Raw genomic sequence first — 26,459 nt, forward strand, 5'->3', positions numbered from 1 at the left:
TGATTTCATAAGCGAGAATTGTGTCACCTAACGGAAAAACCGTCAAAGGGAATAAAATGGTTATAGGCTATTCATTTATCAAGGATGGTTGAAAGAATAGGGGGACAAGCCTCAAGGTGTATTTGTAATTCTGATATTTTGAATAGTTGTTCCTATGATTCAATATTGATTTGACACTTAATCATAAGGCTAAATAGATGGCTGACCCCATATTGAGTTTGAGCTTGATCTCACTAAGCATCACTAAACCACCAAAAGAAACAACCTAGACTCTAGAGAGTTCGACACATGACTTGATCCAACTTAAACAATATGTGGACAGCATGGACCCTACCACTCCATACACTTTAAATTTTCACAAACGTCACTATCCATGGCTCTTTCTCAACCTTTCCACGGCCTGTATTCCTCCTTAACTACTGAGAATTCGCGGAACATTAGCATCAAAATTTTTGGCATGTGCACGGTTTACCCGGAACTGGCCCTAGAAAGACCTCGAAATACGGAAAACTGTCGACCAGGTGTGAATTTGCTATGGAGGATTCGATCATATATAAGGAAGACCATGGCCTGCTGCCTTTCTCGTCTTTGAATATTTGGATACTAAGGATATTTTGATACTCAATTCCATACAATTATACACACACAATGTCAAGCAACTCATTAGAACAATTGAAAGCTACTGGTACAGTCGTCGTCACTGATACTGGTGAATTTGAATGTAAGTCAATCATACAAAGGCAAAAAGCAAGCCCAACAAAAAAAAATCATGAGGAAATCTCATTTTGATTCAATTGATTTTTTTGTTGATGATAATAATTTTTTATGAACAAATACTAACAACCATTCACAGCAATTGCCAAATATACTCCACAAGATGCCACAACCAACCCTTCATTAATCTTGGCCGCTTCCAAAAAAGCCGAATACGCTAAATTAATTGATGTTGCTGTTGAATATGGTAAACAAAATGGTAAAACCACTGAAGAAAAAGCTTCATTAGCTTTAGACCGTTTATTAGTTGAATTCGGTAAAGAAATCTTAAAGATTGTCCCAGGTAGAGTTTCTACTGAAGTTGATGCTAGATTATCATTTGACAAAGAAGGTACCATCAAGAAAGCTATTCAAATCATTGATTTATACAAATCTTTAGGTATTGAAAAAGAAAGAATTTTAATCAAAATCGCTTCTACTTATGAAGGTATTCAAGCTGCTAGAGAATTAGAAGCTAACTATGGTATCCACACCAATTTAACTTTATTATTCTCATTTGTCCAAGCTGTTGCATGTGCTGAAGCTAAAGTTACTTTAATCTCACCATTCGTTGGTAGAATCTTGGATTGGTACAAGGCTAAAACTGGTGAAACTTACACTGGTGAAACTGATCCAGGTGTTGTTTCAGTTAAAAGAATTTACAACTACTACAAAAAATTCGGTTACAACACCATTGTTATGGGTGCCTCATTTAGAAACGTTGATGAAATCAAAGCTTTAGCTGGTGTTGATTTCTTGACTATTGCTCCAAAATTATTGGAAGAATTGATTACTTCAGATGCTGCTGTTCCTCAAGTTTTAGATGCTAAAGATGCTGCTAACGTTAAAGAAGAAAAAGTCACATATGTTGATGATGAAGCTACCTTCAGATTCTTATTAAACGATGATGCTATGGCTACTGAAAAATTAGCTGAAGGTATCAGAAAATTCGCTGAAGATGCTGTTACTTTAACTAAAGTTTTGGAAGAAAAAGTTTCTGCTTAGAGTGATTGATTGATTCAATTGATTTAGTTTCTGGAAAATCTTATATAGTTAATTTTTATGGTTTAGTTATGACTTAATATTGGAGTTTATACATTGGTTCAACAGTTATGTAGAATGTCTTTTAATTGAGGACCAAAGATCGATTTCGTTACACTTCGCGAACACGTTTTGTAACTTGACACAATAAAAGAATAACAAGACGCGAAATTGTCACCAAAACAAAAACATCATGTTTAATAGATCAAACTCCAAGTCATGTCGCAAGAGATCATCTCTGAAATCCAAGAGTATACAATCTTGTACACTTATAACATTGTCCAAAAACTCAAAAAATGGAACGATGGGAAACTAAAGTACTTCAAATTTAACAACAAAGTTCAAGTATTCAATGAGGATTCAATACTCATAACTCAAGAATTTTTACAAAATGATAGACAGTTACAAGAATCAAATTGGGGTAACGAATTCAAAGTTGGTGGTGTTCTGATAACGATAGACAGTATGGATTCTGAAAGTAAAAGAGACCTGACAAAGATGTTTAAAAAGGATACAGTAACACCAAAGACAAATATCATTTATTCAAAATCACAAATACCCAGCGCTGGTGGTACAAGAACTCCATTGAAAGAGTTGAATGTGGAGAGGCAAAATAGTCCGTCATTGTTGGGAATGAAGAGAAGAAGAGTTGGGCTAAGTAAATCAATGACACCATCAAGAAGAAGGCAAAGCGGTACACCAGCACCAGCAAAATCACAGGATGAGTTGAGTTCAAGTAATGAAAAGCCACCCAAACATGACACTCATAGAACGGCTATACCAAGGATAAAGGCATCAAAAACTAAACCATTCATGCAAGTGCCAGAACCTGATCAGTTGAATCTTTTAAGCCCCAAAGATCGTTCCCACAATGTTAAAACACCTGTTGTTAAGAAAGTTATCAGCAAATCAATATCAAGACCAATCAAACCAAACTCTAACACTTCAAGGTCACCTAAATTAAAAGAGAAATCTTTGGATTTGGAAATATCAGATCTTAATTCCCCATCATTGATTAGTTCAGATGAATTTCTTCTATTAAGACCACCACCAAATGCAACACCAATCAAGAATGATCAAATACGATGGGATGATGATTCCATTACAAAATCCAACGCTAAAATCAAAGATTCATTGAAATCAATAATAACACCTAGATCAACACCAAGAAGGATCACAAACAATAGAAACAAAAGAGAAATAATACAGATTTCTAAACCCAAAATTCCATTAAGTGAATTATCAAACAAAACAACACCAATGTCCAAACACTCCAAAGTTGATGTTTATGCAAGTGATGAATCCGAATATGATGAAATCAAATCTCAATCTCAATCTCAAGATGGAGTAACAATGGATAAAATCACTCAAACAGAGACATACAATTATGGTCGAAATAAAAAAGGTTATAAAGTCTCGGATATAGACAAGCTGTAATATGTATAATTTACTTGGGTGTTGACAATTTATGAAAATAATGCATGAGGAATCTTTCGATAGAATTTAGATATGTACATTTCGGATATCCATCCCAGATCTTTATGATACGATATCAAAGAAAAATGACGAAGGTAGCCGTTTCCTCGTATATCCATTTGAAACAACCTAGCCCTAGCCATAAATCTAATTAAATGTGAGCCCAAAAAAACAGCAGCTGTACACGTTCAGATTTTTTGGCTTGTTCATCCAGGCTAAACCCGAAACCATAATGAGATTTAACCCAGTTCTGCACATTATTTAAGTCTGAATACATGTCATTTTGATGTTCTTAACGCCAGAAGATGTGGGATTCTTGTATAGTGATTCTTTCTAAACTAAACCAACAAATATCTTCAAGTACTGGTGATTATCCTGTTATTTCCACCATATTTAGGATTGTTGTGTAAATTGTTCGGATGATTATTTTTCGTCTTGATGAGGTTTTGGGAAAAAATAGAATTTTCTGGCAAACACTAGAATTATCAAGGGATTTCTAGATTTTGTGAGGAAATGACCAGTTGAACCACTATATATTGCTGAAGAATTGGGATGAAGTTGATGAGAATATCTATGTTTATGTGGTCAATGGATTTCAGTGAAATTGGTTTGTTGAGGCTCAATTTTTGAAACGAGCTCTTGATGTTGATAATTTCTTCAAACAAAAACAAAACAAAAACTCATCATATTATTGATCGTGATTCATTCAAGCTCTATCTTATTGATGCTCTTGACTTTCTATACCCTTCATGATCATGTATCCACCCAAATTAGATGGTTTTGCTTCGAGATTTGATGACTTTGGAGGAAATCAATAAATTAGCCGCTTTGTTGAGTCATGGTGTTTATAACTTATGGGCAAGAAAATTAACAAACAACTCAATTAACAATGACATGATCATGGCTATAAATTTATCCCATTATTGCTTTGAAAGCTGTTCTTTGCTATAGCTGTGTTGTGATGAGTTCCACTTTTTTTTGTACTGCAATATCTGAAATTCATTGTTGTTCTTTAAGTAAGCCTAACACTTGTTTGTTATGTTTGGTGATTATAGATTATTTCATCATGAATTAATAAGTCGGTCCTCTTTGAGATTGGTTGCTCTATGGATGAAATGTTCAAAAAATGAGTTGAAGCAATTTGGAATTTAGTACCATTTTGGATCAAAATACCATCCATCTTATTATCAAGATCTAAGGTTGGTTTAGCAGTAGAGTTGACGTTCTGAATAAATCAATTCATGTTGTTTCTGGAGTTAGTGGTGGTGGTGGTGGTGTTGCTGCTGCTGTTTTCTTAGTTGTGAAGTTGAACATTTTAAGTCAAAATTTGTTAAAATGACATTCATCCAAAACTGAAAAACAGGAACTTTTGACTGGTGGAAGTCTTTTCGAACTCAGAGGTTGATAATACATCTAGCTTCTTTGAAATGGTCGGTTCCTTAGGAGCTTTGAAAGTTTTTGAATTCTTTTGTCCTTTCTTTTCAAAGAAAAGCTTCAACATCAACTGACACTGGCGTCCAGAAAGCTAAGAAGCCATAGTGAAAAGTCTAGAGATATTGCTGATCTTTTTCAATGATACCTTTCAATTCCAGATTCAAATCACAAGCTTATTATCGATCTCTTGTTTTAATTGAAAAAATTGTTGAGCAAGATGTTTAACATCATTTTCCCTCATAGCTACTGAAAGTTCTAGGTCTTGAGCTCTCTTAATGATGGTTGAAGTTGCCTTTGGAGTTGGGTTTGCAGATCTGGTACTAATTTGGAATAGGAGTGACGTTACATGAAAATGATGGTTAATACATTTCGGTTTTTATTTTTTTGGGGTCCCTCAGTGTTTTGGTACGCTTGGAAGTTGGTAAGCTGATGAACAAAGGTAGTATTCTTCTACCCTCCTACAAACCCGAGTTTTTTTTGAATATTGCATAACGGCGCAAAGCGTGTTGGCCTGGCTAAACGCATAGTGTGAGGAAATCCTATGAATTTCCTTTTTAGGAACGACAGGACGAACCTAACTGTCAGACAAATTGTCACTCCACAGATTTGTTGACAAACACGTACGGGAGCTACTTGGATTGAAGCTACCACCTTGTAGAAGACCTTTATCAACGCTCCAATGAATCAAGAACACTTCGATCCCAGTGATATTTACCAAGACTCACAAGCGCCAGCAGAGAACAGGCAACCACCCTTTTACTGGACTGGAAACGTGCTTAGTCCTTCCAAAAGACCAAATGAACTTAATGAACAAAGCCATTTCAAACTACCTCTGAGCTGCAAAAACTTTCTCAATAATGGTATCAAATTGTCCACCAGCATCTGCTTCTTCATTTACCCCGGCCATGGTGCTTCTTTCCGCGATGATTGATGAATGTAAAGAGCTATTTCAAGTTCCTTGTAGTGTAAACAAAGAATTGAATCAGAAAAGTAAACAAAGGAAATAATATCGCGAATGCGTTTTGTGGAGATATTCGCGAAAATTCCGAAAAATGTCTCAAATTCAACACCCCTTTTTAAAACGCCAAAATAGAGCTTTATACCTCTTGTTTTGTTCAAAATAATTACATAGTTATATGATTCTTATGCAAAAGTACCTTATGGCGAAGTTTGTAGCTTTTTTGAATAGTTGAAGTACTATATATCGTCCTTTAAACTGGGTTCAAAATCTGTATGTTTTTTTGGGATATGAGTGTCAAAAGTCAGTCGTTTTGGGCGTCCCTGCCAAGACTTTTAGGATTTTTTGCACATGTGTCAGCCGCGCTTTTCGCCATTTTTCATGCGAGTAGGATTTTTTTTATGCACATGCCGGACCAAAAGAAATCCTACGAAAAACGAAAAAAAGCTCAGGTTTGTAGGAGGGTATTCAGCTGGAAAAGAGAGGTTTCTAGATTGTCCAGTGTGCTTTTAACATGCAGAATTTCTGTACTATTCTATTCGCTGTTCAATTTTGTCAGCCCAATACAAATTTTTTTTTGTCAGAAAACATGGGTGGGTTTTTCTAGGTCTTGAGTGGGATACAAAGAGATGCCAAGCAATAAAATATGGACACATGGAGCACTATAAGGATATAGTTAATCGGGTGAAGCATAAAAGTGGCAACAAAATAGGTGATACTAGATCATGTTGAGTTTTGAGTTTCCTTTTCAGATAGAGCCTTTACGAAGCAGCTCATAAGATCTACACTGTCTATTGAAAAAGCTATCAAATTCTTTGATGTTCATCAAGGACTTTTGATTCTGAGCTATATTATTACAGCATGTTGTTTAAAACTATATAATAACAGGCTGCATTAATAAATCCTGATGAGAGAGATACAGCAATGAAAACAAAGGCTAAACACGGAGTCCAATTTCATTCACATTACCAGCTGATACAATAGCTGAATAGCATGTATGCTACTTAACAATGGTCCTTCAGTTGTCATTTCTTCAATTTGTAGTGCTAGTTTTGAGTTTTGATCAAAGGCTCAAATACTAACGATTTTATGACCTCTCGAGACTCGAAGCCGCTCTTGATAAATTTCCGCTGGGCGGCATTTTTCCTTAAGTGATGTTGTTTTACCAGTTGTTTGAGGATCAGCCGCTTAATAATTAGCTTGTAAAGTTTAAAGATTTATGACTCTTTGTGGTATTGATAGTTGCTGACTACAATAGTTTTCTCTATCCAAAAAAACATGTATCGTAATTGTAAACCAAATATTGTAAAAATCATTAAAGAGGCGTATTGAAGACGAATACCAAAACTTCATCAATGAATCAATCATATCTAAAAAAGGAAGTTTGGGAAATAAATAAAAACCCATAACAACATATACTTGTTGTTGTATAATAAAAAATCAAATTATTGCAAAAAAGTAAAGGAATGTAGCACTAGCAGCAGCAGAATCATAAGTTAAAAAAGAGGTAGGAATATATAAGTTGAGTTTATCAAAATCATGCGTATCATCAAACACATCACAGCATCTCAAGTCAGAACACATCAATAATCGTTAAAATAATGGTCATTAAATGGAAAGTAAGGTCAATATGAATTTTAAAACTCTGGGAACCCAAATGTAGCTTGTTGTTCTAAAGGTTTTTTGGAGAAATCAAACCCATCCCAATTGAAACCATACTCTTGTTTGATTAATCCATAATCATCATTATTATTTAGCGATTTTTGTGGGAAATCTGTCTGTTGCTGTTGTTGCTGTTGTTGGTTTTGAGACCAAGTATCCAAATATAACCCATTTTGATCATTCAAGCTATAGACGGGGCTCATCAATGAAGAGTTTGTAGAATGGGTATCATCTGAAGTGTTGTTTAAATCCATTGGTTCATAAAGTAGGGAGTCCAAGTTATTGTTGAAATCAAAAGTTGTGGTTGGAGATTTTAATTGATGTTTTGTATGTTGAGGCTTATGAACATGAGATAAATCCTGAGATTTTCTTGGGATTGAAATGTGTAATGGGGTTGATGAAGGTGACGAAGTTGTAGTGTTTGAAGTTGGTGGGGTTGATGATGATGTTGATGAATTTCTATTGTCTGTAACATTAGTAATCTCATCAATTGAATAATTCATGTTTGATTGTGATAAATTTTGCAATTTTTCAGAAGATAATAACTGACAAATAACTTTATTTATATCAAATTCACCATTTTCATTATAAATGACTGGATCTTTCATAAATTCTTCAATACCAACTTCTGATCTTGACTTCTCTAGCAACTTGTTTAAAGATTGGATAAGAATTGAAACTCTAGTCTCTAGCAAATCAACATATGAAGATGGGTATAATTTGTCAGCTTTCTTCTTATTAGACATGTAGGTGCAAATTTTATTATCTTGTAAGCATCTTGTGCAAGGTCTTTGACCATCACATTTGGTCTTTGACTTTCTGCAACAGTCACAGGCTTTACTAACCCTTTTCTTATGTTGTTGTTTGGCATCTGGAGATTGCATTTTGTATGTGGTGGTGATGAATTGAATGGTGATTGGTATGTGTCAATATCCCTGATGCCAAAAACAGGATGGTCTTTGGTATTTATAATAACGCAGTTGTGTGTTTTGGTGATGTCGTTGAGAATTAAGTTACCAAAATGTACTGATCTGCGAGGAGTGTACACTGTGTATCGAACAGTATTCTGCAAAGTGTGAATAATTGCAAAAAAAAGATAGACATGATTTCAATCCAGACTGTATTGTTCTCGGGTAGGTTGTTTGTCGTACGGGAGTTTGGAATTACAATTTAATTATTTGGGTTTATGGAGTAGTGGCCCACCCAAAACCGAAAGCCCGCGCAGAAATTTTTTATTTCCTCACAAAATGGCTCTCACAATTGGAATCAAAATCCGGTTGTTACTGGGATTTCTAACCGTTTTGCAATTACTAATGGTTACGGTAGAAAGAGTATTTGTTAGGTAACGGTGATGGGAATCGTTAGTAAGTGGTTATAGAAAGTGAGTACTTCTCTTTGTAAGCTGTCCCTCATGGCTTTACTTCCGGGTTGGCTGGGCAGGGTTCTTTGAATTGTTTGTGTTCAAATTGACGATGTCTATGGAGACGGCCCGAAGAAAGAGCTCAGAGGTGAAGAAACTTTGACAAGATGGAAACCGTTAGGATGTTGCAGAGACTGAGCTTGAGCTGGGTACTAATGTAATATTAGTTGCTTAGACAAACCAACAGCGAACATGATGGAAATAAAGAAGCAATCCGAATATTCAAACTGTTCGATGGAATTCTCTAGCTTATACAATCAGTGTTGTCTCTTTGTTTGGTATCTGAAATCTTGCTTCGTTCAATCGTGCTGTTTGTGTATGTTACGCCTAATCAGTGCAACTTACAAGAGTCGGTTACACTTGATAACACTGATCGGTTTTGCGTTGTTTTAACCTCTAGAGGATTCTGGCAGATTCATCATGAGTTCTAAGAGCATGTACGCCGTACTATCTACTATCTATGTGCCAATCTTTCAAAACAGGCTATTTTCGAGTTGTAGACGTGTGTTTTCTACTCCAGATTAGTACTTGGCTCCTTCCACAGCACATTACCTTAATTGGGTGAACTAGATAATTCTTCATACTTTTGGCTACAACCAAGGTTTCAATTCATTATAAACAAGTGCTAGGAGTACGTTGACAAAAGAATCAATCCATCACAATCATCCACCATAGGTAGCAAGCATCTCAGTAAAGAGCGCCCACCTATTTCCTAGCAATTTTTTTTATTTTCTCAGACACTGCAATAAGCTCCAGTGATGAGCTGATATTGATGTCAAGCACAAACTTCAGCTAGGTACCCACACATCTTTGTGGGACACAAGATTTTAACAAACACTAACTTATTGTCAAATTCGTAAGTCTTGACCTGTATCTTGGGGGTCCAGCTACCTCAGAGATGAACTGATGTTGCAACCATCTTCCCTCTAAACAAAGAGATCAAGTAGATTAACATACACCTGCAAGTGCCTTAGCTGAGACCAAAAACCCACGATGAGACGATCTCTGCAACCACCTCTGTTATCCTCAATCAAGATCAATTGAATAACCAATTTGAGAAATTGAATAGCGAACGTTTGAAAAAATCTTCATGGAGAGCTGGATTTCCAGTTTTTTTCACACTTGTCTGTAACCTTTATCTCAAATTGGTACTGAGATCATGGATATCGTATTCTACACGACCGTTATCATCACGATCAACCTAAAATTCCTTTGTGCACCATTGAGTTTTACAGCTAGTTGCTATAGCCATATCTTCCACCTAGGCTTTACATATATGGAATACTAGGAAGAGTTCTTGTTGCTCTTGTTTTGAAAGATGAAGTACTTTCAAAATGTTCTACAGCCATTTGATTATTTCGATTACTCAGCACACACTATAAACTTATGTAATCAAGATCTAGATTTCGCGAATTGTGTTTTTCAACATCAACTTCGAAAAATCCAAATACTTGCCACCATAAACGTCAACATGAATTGCAAATAGATCAATTCAATTACTCTTTCCGCCACCTGATACAACACATATATAATGCAAAGATTACAAAGATTACTAGGCCAAACTGGTGGCCTTGGAGGTGCTCCTCCTCAAGATGGTCCTGTTGTTGATAATAAAGAAACAGTTTATATATCTTCATTAGCCCTATTGAAAATGTTGAAACATGGTAGAGCAGGTGTTCCAATGGAAGTCATGGGTCTTATGTTGGGAGAATTCGTTGATGATTACACAGTCCATGTCATTGATGTCTTTGCCATGCCTCAATCAGGTACTGGTGTTTCTGTTGAAGCTGTTGATGATGTTTTCCAAACTAAAATGATGGATATGTTGAGACAAACTGGTCGTGATCAAATGGTTGTTGGTTGGTACCATTCCCATCCAGGTTTTGGTTGTTGGTTATCCTCTGTTGATATAAATACTCAACAAAGTTTTGAACAATTGAATCAAAGAGCTGTTGCTGTTGTTATTGATCCTATACAATCCGTTAAAGGTAAAGTTGTTATTGATGCTTTTAGACTGATCAATTCAAGTACTGTGATGTTGGGATTAGAACCAAGACAAACAACTTCAAATGTTGGTCATTTAAATAAACCTTCAATTCAAGCTTTAATCCATGGGTTGAATCGTCATTATTATTCATTAAATATTGATTATAAGAAAACTCCATTAGAAACAAACATGTTGCTAAATTTACATAAAAAGGAATGGCAATCAGGTTTAGTATTGAATGATTATAATGAAAAAGAAAACAAAAATTCACAACAAACAACACAAATGGTGAAAATCGCTGAACAATATGTCAAAAGAGTTGAAGAGGAGAAAACTTTATCTGAAGATCAATTGAAAACTAGATATGTTGGTAAACAAGATCCAAAGAAACATTTATTAGAAACCGCTGAAGGTTTGATAGAAGATAATGTTGTTAGTGTCTTGACTGGGAGTGTTGATTCTATAGCCATCAAATGAGCTTAACAAACTAATGAATTTCTTTAAACTCTTTCCCATATTTGTAGATAAGTTTCATTCAAAAACAAAAACTCCTTTTCTTTTGGTTTCACTATTAAATTCTCAATTTCAAACCATTCAGAATGATGTTTTAATTGAACTTTCCAATCACTTTGATCTTCATCCTGAGATTCTGAAACATCATGAATAATATTTGAAATCAATTTATACTTGACACCTAAAATTTCAATCTCCAAGTGGAATTCCACCATTGTTTGATTTCTATCTTTAACACTTAGATCAAGGTTTAATGCCTTATCTTTAAATCTATCAAAATGTAATATTAAATATTTTGGAAGTTTTAAAATCTTGTATTTTCGAACTTCACCATTGGCTAACAAAACTTCTTCACCTTTTTGATACACATCTAACAATTTAGTTAATTTCACTTGTGGTATATGCTTTGCCTCATGATTGTCTTTGATAACTGGTATTGGTGGTAGATCTATGTTCAATAACCAAAATTTTGTAACAACTTCTTTCACTTGGTCGTCATTTTCTTTCTTACTCTGTATTTGTATTTTCCCTTGGAAACTCTTCGATATAAGACCTTCACCATCTTCTTTAAAACTTTTACCAAGTGAATTCAAAAACCACACTAGGAAATCCTTTGGATCTTTTTGTTCATTAATGTTGAACTTCTTATTTGATAAAATGGAAATATATTGTAATAATTCATGCGGAGAAATATGGTTTCTAAACAACCTTGAACTCCATAGTTTCTTAATCAGTATGATGACTCTTTTGTTCATTTCATTTTTGAAATTATCTAAACTACTCAATAATAGCTTATCACGAATCAAAGGAACATGGAATAATGCCTGTATGACAACATTAGAATAATCATTAGCCTTCATATTATTCAACCCAATATAACCAGGGATATAATCATTACCATTCAAATCAACACTCTTAAATCCCTCATCTTGAAATTTTTTCAAATCTTGTTCTGTATAACTTGGTAACACTTGATACTTTATATCATTCAGCATTGTACTCTTGACTTCATAATTCTCCGGAAGGACATAAATCTTGAGATTGTTGAAATTTATGAAGACATGATGATCTTCATTGATACTATGATTGAAGGCTATTGATGAGTGGGAACGACCTTGGAAATATTTACCACAAACAAGACATCCATAAACATTAATATTTGATAATGTTACACTGCAGATTTTCTCAAAATCGAAATCTAGTCTCTTCCGATCAATTGTATCCAGATATATCTCATCTGTTGTGGGGAGTTTTGCGCGCTTGGCTGTTGGTTCTTCGTCTGATGAATGCCTGCTCATTGTTTATAAAGATAAAAACTTGTTTTTTGTGTGTCCAGTTGGTTGTTTGTTGTTGTTTAGAGTTTTGACTTGAACCTCTCTGTCAATTTTTCTACGTGCGACATCCGGACACCAGCATATACTTAGAGACCTCTACAACACTAGTCAAAACACAAAATATTATTATATAAACTCACTATTTATTAGAATTTATCGAATCTGCTTCAATATCTTCAACTTTTTCATGGAGTTCATTTGTCTCATGAGGCTCTTCAATCACATCTTTCAAAGGGAGACTTCTGAAAAACCCATGATTTAGTCTCAAATGTTCAATATAACCACCACCAAGGGCTAAGAATGCAGATACCAATGAAATAACAGCACACATGATATTACCTTTTGTAACAAATGGTTGGTCCTGTGTTGGGAATGCAAAAATTGGGACAAAAGAAGTAAACGCATAAGACATTGCATTCATAACTGCACCAACAAAAGCTCTTTTGGAAGGTTCACCTAATGTAGATTCATTCACCCAGGTCCAGGCTTGTGCACCATTCGCATATAAACCAACAAGGTAGTATAAGGCCCAACGGCCTTCTCTGTTAGTTGGATGAACTGGAATAGAAGCTAATGCAACGGCAATAATAAACATTATAACCCCATTAAATGCAATAACTATCCATCTTCTACCCTTCAAGACACCATCACTGATATATCCCAATATCACTGTAGCAATAATTCTGATACCATATAATGGAGCTGAGTAGTTATTAATTTGACCAACAGAGAATTCTGTATGAGTCTTGGTATTATATGACTTGAACCAAAAGGGTAATGAACTTGATGGCAACCCAGCTAAACTTTCTAACACAAAAGCGACACTGAAGAAATATAATTGCCAAGTACCTAACCAACTCTTGATATCTCTCTTCTTGAAAGTTGCATAAACTTTAGCTTCTTGTGGTACTCTCTTCTTTGCCAACTCCAACTCTTTTTCAGTAAAGATCCATCCAGCATTTTGAGTTCTTGGAATATCAGGTAACAAGAACAAAACTAACAAAGCTAAAGGTAACGAAATAATACCATCCACAATAAATAACCATCTCCATCCAGAACGACCATGAGTACCATTCAAACCATTATATGCCGCTGTTTGCAAAAAAGCACTAATTAAAGGTCCAGTGGATGTGTTGAATTGAATAATAGACATTCGTTTAGACAATTCAGATTTGGTATACCATGAACTAGCAATATACATCACAGCAGGAAAATGACCAGCTTCGAAAACACCAATGAAAAACCTAATGGCATACATTGATTTTGCACCATTGAATGAAGCTGAACAAAAAGTTAAAACAGACCATGAAATTTCCAAGAATGCAATGTAGTAATGTGGATGTTTCAATTTACTTAACAATAAATTTGATGGAATTTGTGAGATTGCATAACCAATTGACCAACAAGTGTTTGCATAGTTTAATTCATTCCCATATAGTTCCAATTCTTCCTTCATACCTGAAACAAAAGCATTATTGATATTTGCTTGATCTAAATATCTTAAGAAAACACCAGAACCTGCAATAAACATTAACAGAAAGTCTAATTTGAATAAAAACCAACGTTCTTCTTTTGGTTTATCCCAAGAATCCCAGATTCTTCCCTTCCATGTTGTTATTGGGGTTGCAACATATTCACTAGAGGCTGAATCATCTTCATCACTTGTGACTTCTTTTGAAATCTTGATTTCTTCTTGTGCCTTAGACATCTTTATTGATATCTATAGTTTTTCAAGAAGGTGGTTTGGAATCATTAGTGATGCTGCAAGTTATATATAAATGATTCAAATTCATAAACTATGGCTTATAACGACATTCATTCTAATCATCATCAAATCATCTCCAACGGTTAAATCAATATGATGAGTCTTAAGTACAGTACATCATGTATAAAATGTTGATATAAATCAGCTTAATTATCTCTTTATGGATAACTTTATACTCTTTCATCTTGATTTTTTGTACGGAGATTTCCTAAATGTGTTGTGAAGGCGCCTCACTTTTTCAACTGTGGACCCCAAACCCAAGATCAATGAGAAACCTCGTATCTGCACAAGAGTCAATCATCAATAATAAAACAAAAGCATCACTTCTTGCAAACTTCATACAATTGATATAAAATAATCTATTGGTCAGAATGATCTTTACTTCAACTTTATCCAAAACACCTTATCTTGAAACATGACCTTTTCAAAGCCACCGTTTTTGTATGATATTTTGATCAGTTATTGAACCGAGAACTTTCCCATAATAGATTGAAGATGAAAGTATCAGGATGAATAATTTCACGGCTTACAGCTCCATTGCAGCCTCACTCTCAATCACAATTCAATCGCTGTGTTGTTTAGATTTAAAAATGAAATGTCGCCATCCAAAAAAAAGTTTGTTATCTGCCAAATTCCACGGGCACAACCACATTTCGCGAATTTACGCATAACACGGTGACGATTCCAAAATACAAGACAAAATGTTGTTCAATTCAACAACTTTTTAACACTTTTCAAAGGTTCAACAGAGATGTCATTGACACCAATTGGTATAGATATCGGGACTTACAAGACCGTTGTTTCAGTAAGTCAATTCTCTTTCAGTTTTTGTTTCCATTTTCAAGAAGGATTGCTAACTGGACATATCCCTCAAGGTTGTACAGAATGGTGGTATTGATGTTATATTAAACAACTATTCAAATAGATCAACACCAACTTCAATAACATTCGACACTAAGGATATAAGATTTTTTGGTGAGGATTCCAAAAATCAATCTGTTCAAAATTTTGAAAATACAATTACATGTTTCAAACAATTTTTGAATAACAGTAATTTAGCAAAAGAACAAGAATTCATTTCTTGTAAACTTGCACACCCAAAGCATCACCAGTTAGGAATTGTCAAGGTTAATGACCGTTCTTATGAAGCTGTTCAAGTTTATGCCATGTTTTTAGGTTATTTGAAGCAACAAATTATTAATAATGGTGTGAATATTGGGAAATGTGTCATTAGTGTCCCTGGGAGTTATACTCCACATGAACGAGAATTGGTGCTGATTGCAGCTTCTTTAGTTGGCTTGGGGGATGTTGATCTGTGTAGTGAGGTTTTAGCTTCAGGTTTAACTTATGCTGTTAGAAATCATGAAGGTGATGTTGCCAAAAAACATGTTATTGTTGATGTTGGTTATTCACAAATGACTATTAGTTTATTGAAGATTGGTGAAAGGAAAGTTGAAGTTGAAAAAAGTTTCATAGATGACTCGATTGGTGGAAGAGTAATTGATAAAGTGATTTGTGATCAACTGTTACAAAAAGTTGGATTGAAATTTGATGTACATTCTAAGCCATATCAAAGAGTTCTGAAAGAGTGCGAAAAATTCAAGAAAGTTCTTTCAGCAAACAATATTGTTAGTGTGAATATTGAAAGTATAAAAGAAGATAAAGATATCATAACAAGTATTAAAAGAGAGGAATTTGAAGAATGGATCAATGAGTCATTAGTGAAGGTTGGATCAAATATAAAGAAATTCCTGCATTCTAAAGAAGGACCGTTGAAATTTGAATCTGTTCAATTGATTGGAGGATCTTCAAGAATCCCATCAATCAAGAACCTTATTTCACAAGGTTTCAAAAAGGAGCTTTCAACTACATTAAATCAAGATGAAGCTATTAGTCTTGGATGTGCTTATTTGTCAAGTGTTTTCACCAAGAAATTGGATAAATCACATTTTGAATTGAAAGATTTCAATCACCATACGATTACAATATCAATTGGAGATAATCCAACCCATTATGACTTGTTTCATTCTTTTATCACGAGCCCATCGAAGGAAAAAGTGTCACATAGTTAAAGTTTTCTTCGTTACTTTTTTTCACTCACCACACAATGCGAAGCAAAAAAAAGAAAAAAAAGCCGTGTATGGCACCACCAGCGCTCTCCAATCTGAGGGACCCGTACCAAAGATTAAAGGCGTTGTAGGTTGGTGGAAATTGTGTTGTTGATGGGAATGGATCTCTAATGTGTTTATTAAAGTCCAGGGTCCTCTTTTAAGGCTGTTTTGATCCGTTGTGTCAATGTCACTGTCGTTGTTATTAAAAGCGTTGACCGTTGAGCTTCGAGTTTGTAGAGATTTCGGCTCTCGAAGGAAGGGCGGTAGGGCCCACACTGGCAACGGCACAGAAAAAGATTAGGCAGAGAGCGCCCTGTGCGGGAAGCCGACAACGGGCAGAGGCTCGACGGAGACCAGCACCACGCTCCGCCTAGAGCTAGGCAGAGGGCAAAAAGAAAAGAAAGGCATCGAGTAATAATGAGAACATCAAAAGACGTTTATCTGGGGAGCCTCTACATGAATTGAATGATCATTTGTATCCTTTGTATCCTTTGTATGACTCAGTCTTACTCTATAATCTCGTTAAAGCCTCATCCATCGCTTGTATTTGGGTCCGATATTCAGCAGTTGGTGCATCTTCTCCATCTCCATACAAAAGCCAATCCTCAATCTCATCTAAAAATTTCCCAATCTTGGCCAATTGTTCTTCATTTAATCTATCTCTAGTTTGGTATATCTTTGACTCTAATTGATTTTTAGTTTCCTTGTTAACTTTATCTTCATTATCATTCTTTTCAAGTGAAATTTCCACTGATTTAAAATGATGCAGTTGTTTCTTTACAAACAATGGCAATTTTTTAACTTTTAACTCATTTAATGGTTCAAATTCATTTTTCTTGGTAAACATTTTGGAAAACCTTGATTGGGTATTTACCTCACCTTGATAGACTGAATTTATCTTTATCATACCATCAGCTGATAACTCTGCATTGATTCGAACTAATGAAGGTGCCTCTGGATTGAAATTTGAAATGAACCATTTCCCTAAACTTTTGTGCTTAGTCTTTGCTTCAATAGTGAAATCCTCCAATACTTCAACATCAATAAATTTTCTTTGTGGAATCTGTCTATTTTTAAGAACCTTGACCAATACCTTTAACGGTGACATGGGGTCCCGTTACTCATATTTTTTTTCGTCGAGGGGCAAGATCCTATATAAATTTCATTCCATCTCTTTTTCTTTTAACTCTCGTTACATCTTGTGAATACTTACTACTTATCAATTACACTACACACAATGCCTTCGTCTGTTAAAGAACAACCTTTCGAGGATGATTCAACCAACGAAGTGAGTTCTCCTTATGCTACATCAACCACAGCTGTTGAACAAAAAAATTTCATGGGAAGATTTGTTGATTCTTTTAGACAAATGGAATTTGATGAATCTTTATTAAAACCAGGAATGACTGAAGCTGAAAAAACTGAAGTTAGACTTGCAAACACACCTTTACAAAAATCATTAAAGAAAAGACATTTACAAATGATTGCCATTGGGGGAAGTATAGGTACCGGTTTATTTGTTGGTAAGTAAAAGTTTTTTTTGCAAAGTGATAATTATGTACCTAACATTTTATAGGTTCTGGTTCCGCTTTAAGAACAGGTGGTGCTGCTTCATTGCCAATCGCTTGGGTTGTCGTTGGTACTTTTCTTTTCGCTGTTATCCATGCTCTTGGTGAATTGGCTGTTGCCTATCCAGTCCCAGGTGCCTTCTCTGCTTATGCTACAAAATTCATTGATCCTTCTTGGGGTTTTGCAATTGGTTGGAATTATGTTTTCCTCTGGTTAGTTGTTTTACCTTTAGAAATTATCGCTGCTGCATTGACTATAAATTTCTGGGATGACACTATAAATTCAGTTGCTTGGGTTATTATTTTTTACGTTTTAATCATGGGTATCAATTTATTCGGTGTTAAAGGTTATGGTGAAGCTGAATTCTTATTCTCTTTGATTAAAGTTGTCGCAATCTGTGGGTTTTTAATCCTTGGTATCGTTTTAGTCTGTGGTGGTGGTCCATCTGGTGGATTTGTTGGTGGTGAATACTATAGAGATCCAGGTCCATTCACTAATGGGTTCAAAGGGTTCTGTACCGTTTTGGTTGTTGCTTCATATGCCCTTGGTGGTTCTGAATTAATCGGTGTCACTGCTGCTGAATCTGAAAACCCAAGAAAAACTTTACCAAGTGCCATTAAACAAGTTTTCTGGAGATTAATGTTATTCTATTTAGGTGGGTTAACTTTAGTTTCTTTATTAGTCCAAGCTACAGATCCAAGATTATTAGGTTCATCCTCTGTCGATGCTTCAGCTTCTCCTTTCGTTATTGCCATTAAAAATGGTGGTGTGAAAGGTTTACCATCAGTCATGAATGTTGTTATTTTAATCTCAGTCTTATCTGTGGGTAATTCAGCTGTTTATGGTTGTTCAAGAACTTTAACCTCATTGGCTGCCCAAGGTTTAGCCCCATCCATTTTCGGTTATATCGATCGTATGGGTCGTCCAATCTTTGGTATCATCTTGAACGGTATCACTGGGTTATTATGTTTTATCGTTGCCAACAGAAAAATCCAATCCGAAGTGTTTACATGGTTATTAGCCATCAGTGGTCTTTGTATCTTGTTCACATGGTTAACAATCTCAATTTGTCATATCCGTTTCAGATTAGCTATGAAGGCTCAAGGTCGTTCATTGAAAAGTTTAGCCTTCACTTCCCATGCTGGGTTTTGGGGATCTGTTTATGCTGTTGTTATGATGTCTTTGGTGTTGATTGCCCAATTCTGGACATCTGTTTGGCCACTTCATGGTAAACCAAATGCTAGAGTGTTTTTTGAAAATTATATTGGTGCTCCAATCTTTATCAGTTTTTACATTGCTAGAAAGTTATGGGTTAGAAAATTCAATGAATTCACTCCATTAGCTGATATTGATCTTGATGGTGGTAGAAAAGATCTTGATATGGATCTATTACAACAAGAATTGGCTGAAGAAAAAGCTGAATTACAAACTAAACCATTATGGTTTAGATTTTATAAATTCTGGTGTTGAGACACTTTGAAGCTCATGAATATATTTGATTTGGTTTGTTGGTTGATTTTATTTATTTTTTTATTCTATAATTTGCATTTTAAAGATCGTTTTGGAAAGGTTATTGCATCTGTTTTATACTTGAAAGAAAGTTTTTTGTTTTTGACTAATTTTGAAGAGTCATACAAAATAGAAAAAGTTTATTTGTTCTATTAATTTTTTAATGAATGTTAATGATTTATTTAACTTCGACGTAGCTGATTGTTCATTGAAAGGTTCTAGGTGTATAACCATATCGCTAAAAGAAACTAGAGGTAATTAATGTTTGAAGTACTAGCGAAGCTTTATTATCGAAAATTTACCAGGACCAGCACCTTATATTATTCAAAACATACATTTTTAAGCTATCCATATATCAGAGGCAATTGAAGATAAGTAGAAAGCTTATAATCACTTAATCTCAAACACTATTAAGTTCAAACCATCCAATCTACTACCTTTTTTTAGTTTATACTCAATACTAGTTCCGATATGGCCACTAAATCCGGCAGCCAAATTTAAACCAACAAAAAAATATTAGAAGAGGCAATACTATCTTGAGTTTACCTTCGGTTTTAGATAAGAGTTAGTATAAATATATTCTAATGGCATATTTATTGAATTTTGAGTGATTTTTTTTAAAACTAGATTTTTCAAAAGAATTTGAAGTTAGATTAAAGAATAGTAGGTCTATCTACTTTTTATTTAAATTTAAAATTATTATAAAAAATAACATATTTGTGATAAAACAGCTCTAGTTTTCCAATTTTTTTGAATGTTGCTAAAGACTCTACTAAAAATAATTAAGCCTGAAGCTTTTTCTTTGGATTATGAGGACGTTAACGCCTAATTCAATAATCCAGGAATAAAATTACATGGTGAAACATATTCGCGGCGCTCTGGTCCGTTTTTTTTTCGCGATTATCAGTTTGACGAAAATGCTTCTTCAAAACTTGTCAACAAAATAAACAAACATCTTCATCTACTCAAGAAGAATTCAGCTTGACTATATTAGAATCATGCAGAATAACGGTCATGGTATGGATCCCATACAGCAAAACCAAATATCCCAGATTGCTGCAATGTATGGGTTTCAGGGCCCTTTACCACCAAATGTGGTGAATTTGATTATTCAATTAACAGAGAATTCAAGAGTCATCAACCAACTGCAAGCTGAAAATACAAATATCAAGGTACAGAATCAACAACTTGCATTAGAGAATCTTCAGCTTCAAATCGAACATCAAAGGCAGTTAACAAAATATCACAAAAAAAGAGCACATTATAGAAAACGGTTACTTTCAAAAGATCTAGATATAACAAAATTAAAAAACGAGCTTCTCAGTAAAAAGGATATCATTGAAGATTATGAGGAAGCTATAGATGATGAAACTGATTTTCTTGATACCATATCCAAAATTTTCAAGCCCAAAGATGCCAAATTACAGCATGCTGAAAAACAACAGAATACAGGAAAGAAAAGAAGGTTAGCAGTTGAAGACGAAAAAAGTTCCCTTATTCACAATGGGACAGAACAAGAAACTGATGCCAATGAAACGGAACTGGAAGAAAGTGAGAAGGATGTTGAACCCCTATATCCAGGAATACATTATCAAAAGTCCGTTGCACCACTGTTGCAGAATATATCTAGAATTAAGGGATTCATCAAACAAGATGCAAAGTTCTATAGCCTTAAAGATTGCCTCTCAGACTGCTTCTCTTACTATGGTCTATTTCTCAAGATTCCTTTTTTCAATGTTGGGAATACTACTAGCATAAATGAGGAAACTCAAATTGCTACGAACACCAAATATTACGCGTGTTGCTTTTGCAGAGAAACCTTGTTCACTGTGAGATCAGTCCAATCCGAAGAGCCATGCAAATTATCATTATGGTCAGAGCCAGAACATGAATGTGATTTAACAAAGATGTTTGAAAATTTTGAGAGATACTTAAGACACGATAAAAAATTAACAGATGAAGCAATCGATATAGAGGTCAAGAAATTGAAACAGATTAGTGACGGTGTTGCTAATAAAAGACATCATATTTGGGCATTTTCATTAATTTCAAGTGCCGGTCTGGATGCTAATGTTGAATTCCAAATTGAACAAATTTTAAACATTGTAATGCAACATAAAGACTGTTTCATCACTGAGGATACCCCACATGATAAACAAATCAAGATCTTTGAAGAAGAATCACTTAATGTATTCCTTGACATTAACTTTTTGGATGATTATATGCTTTATGGTTCCACGGATCCACTTTTGGGTAGAGGATATTCATATGGAGGAACAAGAGAAAAATACAGACAAGAAGCACAGAAAACTTTCCAAAAGATACTACATCAATCCAATTCACAATAAACAACGACTTTTTCACTTTCATTTTATCGTATTCTTGTTTTCGTGGACCCAAAGGTTTTTGAATTCATACGCTTTCATTTCTAATAAGGTCTCTACCCTGAACTTGCATTCACAAATCATAGATCACAGATCAGCCTACAAACGTATACACATGAATCAATCAGATAGTTGCACGTACACTAAATACCAAAAGGTCATGTATGAAAAGGATGTGTCTCGAATTCGCGAATACTTCACGTTCGAGGTTTTCGTGATTTTTTGGTGTAACGCGTGAACTTTTGTTTACATTTCAACGGTCTCTTGATATCGAAGCTCAGCTGAGGTCTACCCAGCTCGCATTACACTGGGCTCTCGAGGCAATCAGAAACCTCAATTCAAAATGGCTTTGGGCAACTATCCTGTTCACTTATCAGAATTAGCAGGTTATTCGAAAGAAGAGCTATCTACTATGTTGGTTGAATTTTCTAGAAGCAATGCTCGAATGAAGGACGAAATAGCCTCATTAAACCAAAATCTTCAGAATGCAGTGATATATCAGCAACAAAGAGAAGCCAATTTCGGATTAATTGTGCGCAGTTTTGAGTATACGCTACAATTTAGAGATCAATGGATCAGAGAACTTAGGGCCGAACGTTGGAAACAACAATGTCGATTGGATGAGTTATGTTTTGTGGCTGCTTTCTCCAGTGATGATGAAAGTCGGGATGACGATGAATATCTCAATATTCATAAAAGAAGGAAAATGAGGGAAGAACATCATCAAAGCAGCAATGATGAAGCCATTCACAGCACTGTGGGAAAGGAAAGTGAAGATGAAGAAGATGTGGTGCGCCATGAAAGAGAAAAAGAGAATGAGGTTGAACAGGAAGTAGAAGAAGTAGAAAATGAAGTAGACGTAGAAGAGGAAGAAGAACATGAAGTAGAAGAAGATGAAGAAGAGGTAGTAGAAGTAGAAGAGGATGAAGAAGATGAAGAAGAGGTAGTAGAAGTAGAAGAAGATGAAGAAGATGAAGATGAAAAAGAGGAAGAGGAAGAAGAAGAAGAAGAAATTCAAATACATGGTTATGGAATTTGTCACGAAGAGGTCGTTGTGCCAATGCTGAAAGATATTTCTCACATCAAAGATCTAGTTAAATCAGGCACCCATTTTCCCAACTTGAAAGATTGTCTACTCAATTGCTTTACCTATTATGGGTTGTATCTTAAATTTCCATTTTTTTGTGATCAAAAATCAAGAACAGCAAATGAGAAAAACCAAACCATAAGTAATACAAGGTATTATTCGTGTTGCTGTTGCAGGAGCAGATTGTTTTTGGTAACTATTCCCAAAAAAGAAGCAGGCTGCACTCTCACATTATTATCTGAAAGGAAGCATGAATGTGACATGGAGGATCTTTATACTAATTATCGAGATTATTACACAAACAAAAAGAAGCTAGCACCTAAAACAATTGAGAACAAGGTTGAACTTTTAGTGGACATGGGCGATGCAATATGTGATGAAATCACTTATATTTGGGCTTTTTCTATACTGGAGAAATTCATTCCACCTGAATTAGATTTTCAACTTGAACAAATTATAAACATAGTGAAGTTTCATAAAGAATTGTTTATTTCAGATCATATTTCAAGTGATGAACAAATTGAAGCAATTAAAGATGTTTCTTTGGATGTTTTCCTCAGCATCAATTCACTGGATGATCATGAACTATTTAGATGCACAAATCGTGTTTTCTGCAGAAGTAATTCGTGTGAACAAACAAAGGAAAATTATAAACAACAGGCTCAAAAGATTTTTGCAAAATTGTTACATTTAAACATGCTTAGAAAACACCATTAATATTAATCATACCCATTTATATATGTACATAACGAAAATAACACAAGGAAAGTCACTTATTTGACCGAACTTTTTGTAAACTATTCAACAACTTATCATAAACTTCATCAACTTCTTGATATTCATCAGCACTTTCATCACTAATGTTTTCACTAGTTGCGCTTGATGATTGTTCTTTAATCGTTGGATAAATCTTATCCAAATTAAATCTATGCTCATTAACATTATCAATCAAATCACTTATCGAATTGATACCTTTAGCTTTTATAACAGCATCTCTTAATTCTTCTCCAGATGGTAATTTAGCCCAAGTTGCTAAGTCTTGTTGATTTGGTGGTGGGACTTGTTGAGGTTGAGGATGTTGATGATGTTCTTGCTGCAATGGCTCTTGAAGCTGTTGTTGTTGTTGTTGAGGGGATGTTAAAGGCACAAAAGTTTGACGGAAAGGTAATTGATGCTCGATTTTATCATTTGGATATAATTGACGTTGCTGTTGAACGAAAAAACCCCATCTATGGAATTCACCTTCTTCTTCCTCTTGCTTTTTAGCCTGGATTGAAGTTTGAGAAACAGAACGCAACAAGATTGGTTTACCAGTAGCGACATCAATTGGAGTCTCTTTACCTTCATTCAATTCGGTAACCATTTGATGAGGTTGGACATCAGATTGTTGAGAATGTTCATCATTCAAATTTTGGAAAATTTCTAAAATCTTTAATAGGGAATTATCCAAGAAATAAAATCTTAATAAATCTTCCTTTTCTTGTAATGAAAGCAATTTGTTTTCTTGTTTAGTCAACAACTCATCAATAGTTTTATTGATGTTTGATCTTGATTCCATAATCTTGTTCAAAAACTTCTTTTTAAGGAACTTCTTACTGAATTCATCATTCTCAATTTCATTAGTGTTGAATTTTTCCAACAATTTACCAGCACTTTCAGCAATTAATGAACCATCAAATAAAATATCATCATAAGAATCTAAATGATGATGTGAATCATCTCCCATTGTTCTTTCCATGTTTCTCATTAAACAAACCGCAATTCTTGAGTTGATCTTTTCATCAATCAAATCATAATCAATATCTAAATTCAACATTGTTTTTGAAGATTTAACAGCACTGTATAAAGTAGCAGCTGCAGCATAACTGATTGCAGTTTGATTCATTATTGATAAATGTATCAAATGTACACATTTTGGAATAATACCTGACAAAATGCTAAAACTCTTTGTACTCAATTCATTAGAATCAAGGTGTAGTCTTTGTAGATTTGGAAATCTTGGCAAATATTTGTTTAGATAAGGCATAATTCCTGGGAAAATTTGTTTCAAATTACTCAAATCCAAAAAGTTCAAATTTGTTAATTTGGATAAAGAACGAATCAATAAAGCAGCATCTTCCACATTTGTTAATCCTGTTGAATTGAAACTCATATGAGCCAATCTTGGATTTTTATTGTTTGCCAACTTCTTGATAAGTGGTTTCAAATTATTGTCAATTGATAAATCATTAAATCCTAAATCAACACCTTCACAAGTTGAATATTCTGAAGTAATCCAAGACGCCAACTTTTTCAATTGATCAAAGTTCAAATCCATAGAGACTAAACCCAATCTTTTAGTTGAAATTGAAAGTCCTTCATCAATTAGTCTGCAAAAATCTAATGTGGAAAGTTTACAACCATTCAAAATTAACTCCACTAATCCACCACGATGTGCCAAAGTGTTTATGAACAATGACCAGTCCATTTCTGAACGATGTTGTGACAATGGTAAATCACTTTTCACCTTCATTTGTGATATATCTAATTTTGAAATTGATTTATTTCTTGACAAAAATTTACATAGATATTTCCAGCCAATCTCATCAATAGGAACATTTTTCAATGATAATTTTTCAATAGTTGTTGAGTTTATCAATGATGATAATATAACTTTCAACATTTCAGAATTCATGGAAACGTTATCAAAGACCAAATTCTTGATTGGAACAATTGCAATGAAATCACTGAATGAATAAACATCAATCAAAGTTGGCTTTGGATTCAACATTTTCAAAGTTGTCAATGGTGAATGTTTGTTCTTCAACTGTTTTAAAGTTGCAGGAATTGGTAAAATCTCTCTTAAATGACAACATCTTGTATAAATCAATTCTAAAGGAATATCCTCATCTGTTTCATGATCCTCTTCTTCATAATGATGTTCATGTAAATGAATAGGTTTATCAATTTCCAGATTTCCAACATCATCAGCAACAACATCCAATTCATCTTCTTGAACTTTTTCATTCTTTTTGGAATGTTTATAATTCTTGACTTCATTTGCAATTCTTCTTGCAGCGAAATGAGCCTCTTGTGCATGCTTTTCAGCCTCTTCTAATGCTCTTCTTTGGTTTTCCATGACTGCCTTCAAATCTTTCTCATCATACTGTTTAGCCTCAATTTGAGACTCATTTGTAATACCAACGCTCAACTTTGAAGGACCTGCAACTAAATCTTCCACAACAATGACATTGCCCTTTTTAGGTCTTCTTGAAGGAATTTGTTGAGGAGGATCATCAGGTAGTTTATCTAATGCAAATGTAACACGACGTAATCTGATATTTGATAAGTTTTTAATTGGTAATTGTGAACGATTTGGATTTTTGTTCAAAATGACTCTCTCTTGTTGATGTGATTGTGATGGAGATTGATGTAATGAACCCAATAATAATCCTGAAGTTGGAGACATCGAATCCA

The 26,459-nt window shown here is 34.5% G+C and overlaps 12 protein-coding genes across 12 annotated transcripts; 7 read left to right on the forward strand and 5 right to left on the reverse strand.

The window, feature by feature from the left end:
• Positions 1-648: 648 nt before the first annotated feature.
• On the forward strand, positions 649-1,758 carry WICANDRAFT_59822 (sedoheptulose-7-phosphate:D-glyceraldehyde-3-phosphate transaldolase TAL1; the record flags this gene model as incomplete). The annotated part of the gene is made up of 2 exons (XM_019182878.1): positions 649-721; positions 854-1,758. 2 exons carry the CDS (start codon positions 649-651, stop codon positions 1,756-1,758), a joined length of 978 nt encoding a protein of 325 aa, XP_019040949.1.
• Positions 1,759-2,013: 255 nt separating this feature from the next.
• MTE1 (Mte1p) lies at positions 2,014-3,231 on the forward strand (the record flags this gene model as incomplete). Its single annotated transcript, XM_019182879.1, has 1 exon — positions 2,014-3,231. One exon carries the CDS (start codon positions 2,014-2,016, stop codon positions 3,229-3,231), a length of 1,218 nt encoding a protein of 405 aa, XP_019040950.1.
• A 4,068-nt stretch (positions 3,232-7,299) lies between these two features.
• WICANDRAFT_59824 (Zn(II)2Cys6 transcription factor domain-containing protein) lies at positions 7,300-8,208 on the reverse strand (the record flags this gene model as incomplete). Its single annotated transcript, XM_019182880.1, has 1 exon — positions 7,300-8,208. One exon carries the CDS (start codon positions 8,206-8,208, stop codon positions 7,300-7,302), a length of 909 nt encoding a protein of 302 aa, XP_019040951.1.
• A 2,067-nt stretch (positions 8,209-10,275) lies between these two features.
• On the forward strand, positions 10,276-11,208 carry RPN11 (proteasome regulatory particle lid subunit RPN11; the record flags this gene model as incomplete). Its single annotated transcript, XM_019181141.1, has 1 exon — positions 10,276-11,208. One exon carries the CDS (start codon positions 10,276-10,278, stop codon positions 11,206-11,208), a length of 933 nt encoding a protein of 310 aa, XP_019040952.1.
• Positions 11,209-11,231: 23 nt separating this feature from the next.
• SAD1 (mRNA splicing protein SAD1) lies at positions 11,232-12,542 on the reverse strand (the record flags this gene model as incomplete). The annotated part of the gene is made up of 1 exon (XM_019181124.1): positions 11,232-12,542. The coding sequence occupies one exon, from the start codon at positions 12,540-12,542 to the stop codon at positions 11,232-11,234; it is 1,311 nt and encodes a 436-aa protein (XP_019040953.1).
• A 358-nt stretch (positions 12,543-12,900) lies between these two features.
• Positions 12,901-14,199, reverse strand: WICANDRAFT_12554 (uncharacterized protein; the record flags this gene model as incomplete). The annotated part of the gene is made up of 1 exon (XM_019180534.1): positions 12,901-14,199. A coding segment is annotated over one exon (1,299 nt), but the record flags the coding sequence as incomplete, so codon positions are not given.
• An 895-nt stretch (positions 14,200-15,094) lies between these two features.
• Positions 15,095-16,415, forward strand: WICANDRAFT_75947 (uncharacterized protein; the record flags this gene model as incomplete). The annotated part of the gene is made up of 2 exons (XM_019184294.1): positions 15,095-15,148; positions 15,219-16,415. The coding sequence occupies 2 exons, from the start codon at positions 15,095-15,097 to the stop codon at positions 16,413-16,415; spliced, it is 1,251 nt and encodes a 416-aa protein (XP_019040955.1).
• A 550-nt stretch (positions 16,416-16,965) lies between these two features.
• WICANDRAFT_75948 (uncharacterized protein) lies at positions 16,966-17,301 on the reverse strand (the record flags this gene model as incomplete). The annotated part of the gene is made up of 1 exon (XM_019184295.1): positions 16,966-17,301. The coding sequence occupies one exon, from the start codon at positions 17,299-17,301 to the stop codon at positions 16,966-16,968; it is 336 nt and encodes a 111-aa protein (XP_019040956.1).
• Positions 17,302-17,793: 492 nt separating this feature from the next.
• WICANDRAFT_48765 (uncharacterized protein) lies at positions 17,794-19,493 on the forward strand (the record flags this gene model as incomplete). The annotated part of the gene is made up of 2 exons (XM_019182615.1): positions 17,794-17,977; positions 18,031-19,493. 2 exons carry the CDS (start codon positions 17,794-17,796, stop codon positions 19,491-19,493), a joined length of 1,647 nt encoding a protein of 548 aa, XP_019040957.1.
• Positions 19,494-20,530: 1,037 nt separating this feature from the next.
• On the forward strand, positions 20,531-21,880 carry WICANDRAFT_75950 (uncharacterized protein; the record flags this gene model as incomplete). The annotated part of the gene is made up of 1 exon (XM_019184296.1): positions 20,531-21,880. The coding sequence occupies one exon, from the start codon at positions 20,531-20,533 to the stop codon at positions 21,878-21,880; it is 1,350 nt and encodes a 449-aa protein (XP_019040958.1).
• Positions 21,881-22,259: 379 nt separating this feature from the next.
• On the forward strand, positions 22,260-23,720 carry WICANDRAFT_102633 (uncharacterized protein; the record flags this gene model as incomplete). Its single annotated transcript, XM_019180362.1, has 1 exon — positions 22,260-23,720. One exon carries the CDS (start codon positions 22,260-22,262, stop codon positions 23,718-23,720), a length of 1,461 nt encoding a protein of 486 aa, XP_019040959.1.
• A 52-nt stretch (positions 23,721-23,772) lies between these two features.
• GIP3 (protein phosphatase regulator GIP3) lies at positions 23,773-26,451 on the reverse strand (the record flags this gene model as incomplete). Its single annotated transcript, XM_019181091.1, has 2 exons — positions 23,773-24,062; positions 24,207-26,451. The coding sequence occupies 2 exons, from the start codon at positions 26,449-26,451 to the stop codon at positions 23,773-23,775; spliced, it is 2,535 nt and encodes an 844-aa protein (XP_019040960.1).
• Positions 26,452-26,459: the final 8 nt, after the last annotated feature.

Source organism: Wickerhamomyces anomalus (assembly GCF_001661255.1).
Source record: "Wickerhamomyces anomalus NRRL Y-366-8 unplaced genomic scaffold WICANscaffold_1, whole genome shotgun sequence".
Taxonomy (NCBI): domain Eukaryota; kingdom Fungi; phylum Ascomycota; class Saccharomycetes; order Phaffomycetales; family Wickerhamomycetaceae; genus Hansenula; species Hansenula anomala.